The following is a 7,500-nucleotide window of genomic DNA, read 5'->3' on the forward strand; positions in this document are numbered from 1 at the left end:
CTTGATATTCTGGCTCTTGATAGTCCCTCGGAGTAAACCACAGTTGTCTGTGAATTGTTTGTAATTCCTCCATTGCTAATAATGCCATGATAGAAGCCCCAGCCATCTCAGTTCCAAAACACTATTCAACACATTATGAAACTTAATCTGTTCTGGGCTTTGAAAACAACAAATACCAAGCTTTCTGCATCAGCTCCAAGCGACTGTTTCATTTTTCTACTCCCGAGTAAAGATTTTTTTCTTTAGCAAATGTACATATATATATATATATATATATATATATATATAATATATAATATATATATATATATAATATATATATAATATATACATATATATATAAATAATATAAATATAATATAATATATACATATATATATATATAATATTATATATATATATATATATATATTATAATATATAATTATTATATATAATATATATATATGTATATTAATATATATATATGTATATATATATATAATATAATATATAATATATATATATATTAATATAATATATATATGTATATATATATATATATATTATATATATTATATACATATACATATAATATACTATAATAATATAATATAATATATAATATATATATATAATATATATATATATATATATAATATATATACATATATATACATATATATATATATATATATATATATATATATATATATATATATATATATATATATATATATATATATATTATATATATATATATATATATAATGTGTGTGTGTGTGTGTTATGTATGTGTATATGTATATATATAATGTACAATTTTCTTTTCAAGATATTCTAATTGTTTTGCTTTCTCAGGTACATTTATGATATTTTTCATAATAAAGTTCGTATATTTCAGGCATTATTTACTTTATGCCTAAGTTTAAAGTATAGTTCATTCTTGAATTTAGTTGATATGCACTTGCAGTAGTAGAGGAAAAGTTAGTTAATCAGTTTAGAAAAAGGTAGGATTTCTTAAGGCATATGGTTATCAATATTATGAATCATAACTTGTATTTGTCATTAACTGTTGCTGTATAAAGCAGGGAGTTAAATTTAATACTCAGATATGTCTGACTTTCTCACTTTAAACATCTCTTAAAAGCAGGAAAGATTCTTATGTAGATATATAAAAAGCAGGAAAGATTCTTTTGTAGATATAGAAATAACAATCCAAAGATATATGTATCCTTCCAGTTATTAGTATGAGGGAATCACAACTGTTTTCTATGTAATACAAGAGAAAATAAATTGTCTTTTAAACAAGGCCAAATAAAATTACCTGTGAATTACCAATGTCATTGGTGTTCTGGAGATAGTTGATATTAATTGTAATTCTTTTGCCTTCCAGAGAGTCCACCAGATCAGCCTACCGTCCCTTCGTTGTACAGAAATCTGCAACTCTGCCCCCCAACTCCAATTTAAGCAGAAAATAGTAAATACTAGTTGCCAGTGTGTTTTGATTTAGACATGCAAGCCTAATATGGTTTGGTTGAGATTGCTTAACTAGTGATAATTTTCAAAATCAAAGTGATAAATATGCAATGTTTTCACTTAGAAATTGACTTGATGGAAAAAGTGACGCAATCCCTCCATGCACATGAAAAAGGAATGTGATTGAACAAAGCAGTGAACAGTGAATTGACAGTAGTCACTTATAACACTATTGAATGGACTTGCAGTGTAGAGTGATTACTCTTGGTTTGAGCATAATGTAGGCAAGTGCCTTAACTGCCCTAGTTAGTTGCAATTACGGACTTTGTATAATCCCAAAAATACTTTCATTCAGGTGTAAGACCCAGTAGTGTGACATGAGGATAACAATAATTATGATATTTTGCTGAATCACTGATGAAGTGGAAAGCTAAAAGAATTTTTGGTACAAGAAAGCCTTATTTTGTATATGTTTCTAATATTATCTGTAACAATTTTATACGTAGGTAAGCTGTCCTCCACTCTTGTCCATGCGTTTAGACTGTTGAAGATAAGTGTTTCAGAAGCCAAACTTAATAGTCAGAAAGAAAAGGACTTACTTGAAATTTCTAGACCTCATTTAAATATAATTGTAAATGATATTATATATTTATTATTATTTCCTTTTGAATGGAATTATAGAGCAACTCTTCCTGTCAGGAGAGGTCTGGTACCTCATATCCACCAGCAGCATTAAACTATAAAGATACTATTGCAGATTGGATAAAGAAAATTCTGGTATGTGTGTGATGCAGTGTCCTTATCATATGATAGGTTTTATACTAAAATCTTGTAAATATTGACCTGCTTGAGAAGGTATTCATTGCTTTAAGTAAAATGCAACTTAAAATCTCTATTCAGTAAAGTAAGTTAATTCTGTATAAGAAAATTACTAAATACCACCAGTACGTTGAAAGAATTGTTTGAGATGTTACGAAGTCTTCCCCCCCCCCCCCTTTTGTGCATTACGTAATTTTTGATCCCTCATCTAAAGGAGCCATTTGCCATTTGACTTTTAAGAATGAGTGTGAATGGTTTCAGAACTGCCATATTTTCTTTTTATTATTATTATCTCTTGATCCCTATCCCTTCCCCCCCCCCCCATCCCCATTTTTGTTATGTTATGATACTATTTTTTTTAGTAAGAAAATATTATTCGTACTCAAAGGTTTTATAGATGAATATAGATTTTTGACACGTGAAGAGTTTCAGACCTATGAGGGTTTGAGCCAGAAGTCCGATAACAGTTGTGATCTTCCCCATATGCCATCAGGTGTGTGAGCTTATTAGGATAGGCCTGTGGAGACAGGTTCCTGAGGGGTAACAGATGACCGAGTTCATTATTTTCCCCCTTTCATTCCACTACTTGTGTGATACTTGTCTTTCTCCTCCCCCCCTTCTTTTTTTTCCCACTTTGTGATGTTGATTTTGACTGACTGACTCCAAACCAGAAAGCTTTGGCTAAGTTAAAGTTTTGGAAGAGTTGAAATTTGCTTTATTTATCAAATCTGTTGTCAATCATGAATCCTTACCTAGAGTGAATACATTTTAGAAAATTTCATTATAGATTTTGTATTATTCTGAAAGTGCTTAGGAATGCTGCAAGATGTTGACTTCTATTACTACACAAGTTGGATAGCTTGCTCATTTGTTCATTTTACCTAAAATATTTTCAGGCTTTCAATACTGTTCAAGTTTAGATTAAATTAAGACCAGAATTTAGATAGAATCATTTTATAAATATTGTTCTTTCATATCATCATCTATATAAATAGGAACTCATTGTGAGTCTGCGCATACCTTCAAATTGAAGTCAGTAAAACAGCAAAAATAGCTTTTGCGAGGCCATAAGATTTGTCTGTTCTGAGACATAAGCTTTAGATTATTGTAAATATTTTATTAGGAAAAGATGGTCCACCACATTTAAACCGTCTCCTATCATCCTTGCTTCCTTTCCCTCTTCTCCCTTCCTGTCTCTCTCATGGGTCCTGTTTGCTCATGTATCTATATTTGTTTCCTAATTCTCCTTACTTTCTCACAGGGTTCATGCACTCTCAATTTTTCACCGGACAGAGAAGCAGTGCTTTACGTGTATCTTACAGAGAGATCTTAAGAAATGTCCCACTTTGTATGTGAAAGAATGTGTCAGGAAGAGTTTTTTATTCTTAATTTTTCATGTTGAATGGAGTAATAGTACAGTACTTGAACCTCATTGTTTTAAGCTGTAGTGATAGTACAGTGTATTGTTGACATTAGAATGGTCTAGAAGTGTTGTTCGTCCTTTTTTGATGGTAATGAAACTTCATCTTCATATTGAAGAGAGAGTAATTTCATTGATAAGTGCTGAACTATGAAATATGAAATATTATAATACTTAGATTTTATCCAAAGTATGATATAAAGCTTGTAAAAATTCCTTAAGTGGAAAAGAAAAACTTTCACTTGATTATGTCACTTATTCTTCCTCATTTTTCTTTTATATATACACACTATTTTATTGGAGTTAGTAATGTGACTGGAAAGCAGTTCAGCTCTTGCATATTTGTTGCGCGTATTGTCTCTCAAGAAGTGGCTTTGTTCCTGAAGTACACGTTCGAAGATATCAACACAAAAAAGTATTTTAACTTACACGTCTAAGTACTATAAGATATCCTTGTTTATAGAGAAAGTATTGTATTGTATTTTTGTACAATTTGATTAGCTGAATAATAAATGTACCATTTTGCCAAATGTTGATTCTGGGAAATCAAAGATTTTTTAGTAAATTAAGTAAAATTTATGATTGTGGTTATAATACAGCCTGTGTTGACGCTTGCATATATGCCTTGCACAATTGGATATGTCAGAGCTCCCAAATTTTTCATTCAGGCAGTGATTGTGCCATTAATGAAAATTCTTATTTAATTTTCTGTAATAGATGACTCACTTCTCATTGGTCATTTTGTGATGTAAATTTAGTTTAGTCCAAGTGACCTGTGTCTTCTGGATTCATACATTGCCTCAAGTTAAAGTCATTATCATTTATATGTGATCTGAAGAATGGTAGGAGTGGAAGTATAATTTATCTTGTGCTTTGATACACTAGCCTGACCTCTTGTCCCTAGGGAACCAGTCTCTTTTATGTATTATGCACTGAGATGATCTTGGAAAGTAGTGCATTTGCAGCCTCCCTAGTGAGCTGTTAGTGTAGACCTGTTGATGCAGTTCAGCCAAATTGTTTGTATCTCTCTCTCTCTCTCTCTCTCTCTCTCTCTGTCTCTCTATTGATCCATCTATCTATCTATCTCTCCCTCACAAACTGCCAGCCAGCCATTTTTATAGGCAGAGCATCAGGGATTTCAATGAGGCTGTTTTCCAATGTTGTGGTAAGGAAAACCAGGTGCATTACCATCCCTGAACAAGATTTTCCCACTGTGTAACATATGTGAAAGTCTCCTCCTTCATCACCAAGCTTTGTACATTGCTGGATTATCTGTTGTAATTTTCAGTCATATATCAGTGGTAACACTCAGTGACTAGCATTTAAGGGAGGTGTCCCAGTCTCTGCTTGCTGCCTTCCCATTCATGAGGTGGTTGCTTAACTTCTACATCCACTGGGAACACCAGTCTCCTGTCATTGGAGTGTCTGTCTTTTACCTTTTTTAAATAATTAGTCTTATTTTTCCTTTCTCCAAAGAGATATGGCTGAGTGTGTTGTTTTCCGTGGTTTGTGCTGAAGAAATCTTTTAAGAAATTGATCAAGACTTTAGTTCCTATCATTCCTTCCAATTAATGTGTCTCCTGGCAGCAGGCGAGACAACCCTAGTGCCTGAGGATTCAAGTGTGATTGTATTGCTTCCTAACGTTTCACAGCTCGGCAGAAATATTACTTAAAGTGTATAGGGCAAATGTTGGCAATAGATGATTGTAATGCAAACCTTTGAATGTCGAGTGGGTTTGGCTTACTTACATGCCAGTACATTGTTTTTATTATCCTGCCTCATAACTCAAATACTTGATCCGAGTTTTGAGATTAAATGCAACTTGTAAGTAGACTCTAAAACATACAAATATATATATTGTGTGTATATATACAGTATATATATATTTATACACCAATAAGCATCCCATAATTTTTAATATATTTTACTTTGACCAGTGAGTGTCAGTCCATAATTATGTCATTGCTGTAGAGCTGTGAAGTCCATAGATGTACATAGCTGTCCTGGCACCCCCATGAGCCAGATGAGGCACTAACGGCTTCAGTCACGGCGAAGGTTGTGTGTGCTGGTGTGTGTCACTGTGGTATTTGGTTATCAGTACCCCAGCATTAGGGTAGGTGATCCTTGTGGGCAGCTGGCCATTTCAATCAGGCTTTACAAAGCAGAGAATTGTATGCACGAATGTTTTTTGGCTAATTAAGCCATTACCAGATTTTTTTTGTCATACAAACTGAAAGACTTTTCTTGTGTTTTATATTTTTTTACAATTTCTGTTTCATATTTTGTAATGCTTGTATAGATATTCTCCTTTTAATGTGGGCAAGGGCTTTCAGAGAATTTTGTATATAGTTTGGACTGATTTGTCATATTTTAGAGATTTTGAGAAATTAAAATGGGGAAAAATAATTTTTTAAATGAAAAAACTTCAAATATAATACTGATATTAATGTACTCAAAGAAAATTCTCTAATGAGCTCTTATTCATGTTTTGAAAATTTCATATGGCTATATACATGGCTACCACATCCTGCATTTTAGTTAAAGGAGAGACTGTTTGGGTATAGAATTTATACAATTGAATGCACATGTATGTTGATCAGTAAGTCCACATTGATGTAGCCAGTTGTCCACAAGAGATGATTTAGCCAGGTTGTGTCCATCGTTATCATGCAGGCCTACAGCAGCAACAGCAGTAGTCTGGCCATTCATGATGGAGTCAGGATGGCTTTCTAGGTAAGTCTTAGGACTTTTAATTCCAAATCAGATTGAATTTATATACCGAAGGTAATATGTACAATCAGTCACTGTATTAGATTGTTCCTTATCAACGAATATAATCTACCATAATGTTAATAAAAGACATGAACTGAAATCTCTTCTTTTTAACCTGTGAATATTAGTGATTGTTAAGTCAAATATTTTGTTCATATAATTGATTGTAAAAGTCACAGAACATGTGTTCTCTATATTTTTAAGTACATGTTTATGGGTAAATTTATGGTAGCAGATCTTTAGGACCCACTTAATACTGAAAATTAACATAATTTAAGAAAAAACTTTGCATCTACATATCTACTTATAAAAATTTCATGCAAGCAAATTCTTTTATATGCAATTATGAAAATAACTCATGCATACGTATAAATAAAGGTGTACGGGTGTACATCTAAATCTGGAAGTACCATTTTCGAGCTGCCTTCCAAGAGCATGAAAAAAAAATTTGATGTGGGAATCTTAAAATATAGTGATTGGCTTTGAAATATGGAAGAAATGCAGCCTAAACCCTGTTAAGAGGAATGTCCTTTTATAGTGCCAAAAAATGGATTGTGGCATTGAAGATAACCTGCCATTGACATATGAAAGTGATCTGGAGGCAAGTGACAATTATTGGAAATCTAAGGAAGACTCAGAGCAGGATGATTAAGATGAATGCAGCAGTGATGATCTCGTGACCTTGAATACTCCAAAGGCTGATAAGTGTGAAATTCTACACACCCTCCTTCTGATGTCTGTCGGTGTGTTCTTTTTTTATATTATAATCACATAAATAATTATTAGAGGATGGGTCATTAATGACTCATGTTCTCAGTACATGAAGGGCAGCAAATATAATATATAGTGCAGGAAGCACTACTGGTAGAAAAAGGATTAAAAGTAAAATTTATTATTCAGTTTGCTAGGCACCATCTAGGGTCAGCTTGCACAATGCAAGGTCTCAACTGCATATGAAACAACAACTAAATTTTGATGGCACAACCAACAGCCAAGGTTATTACAAAAAATTGCATTTCTCATTCCTGAA

General features: G+C 32.3%; 1 protein-coding gene across 1 annotated transcript in view; it reads left to right on the forward strand.

The window, feature by feature from the left end:
• The window catches only part of LOC119573046 (rho-associated protein kinase 1-like), a gene marked incomplete in the record, with an annotated part of 42,826 nt that extends 36,256 nt beyond the window's left edge, over window positions 1-6,570 (forward strand). Inside the window, 1 exon segment of the mRNA XM_037920035.1 lies at window positions 1,376-6,570. Within this exon segment, the coding sequence (XP_037775963.1) occupies window positions 1,376-1,460 (85 nt within the window).
• Window positions 6,571-7,500: the final 930 nt, after the last annotated feature.

Source organism: Penaeus monodon, chromosome 5 (assembly GCF_015228065.2).
Source record: "Penaeus monodon isolate SGIC_2016 chromosome 5, NSTDA_Pmon_1, whole genome shotgun sequence".
Classification (NCBI taxonomy): domain Eukaryota; kingdom Metazoa; phylum Arthropoda; class Malacostraca; order Decapoda; family Penaeidae; genus Penaeus; species Penaeus monodon.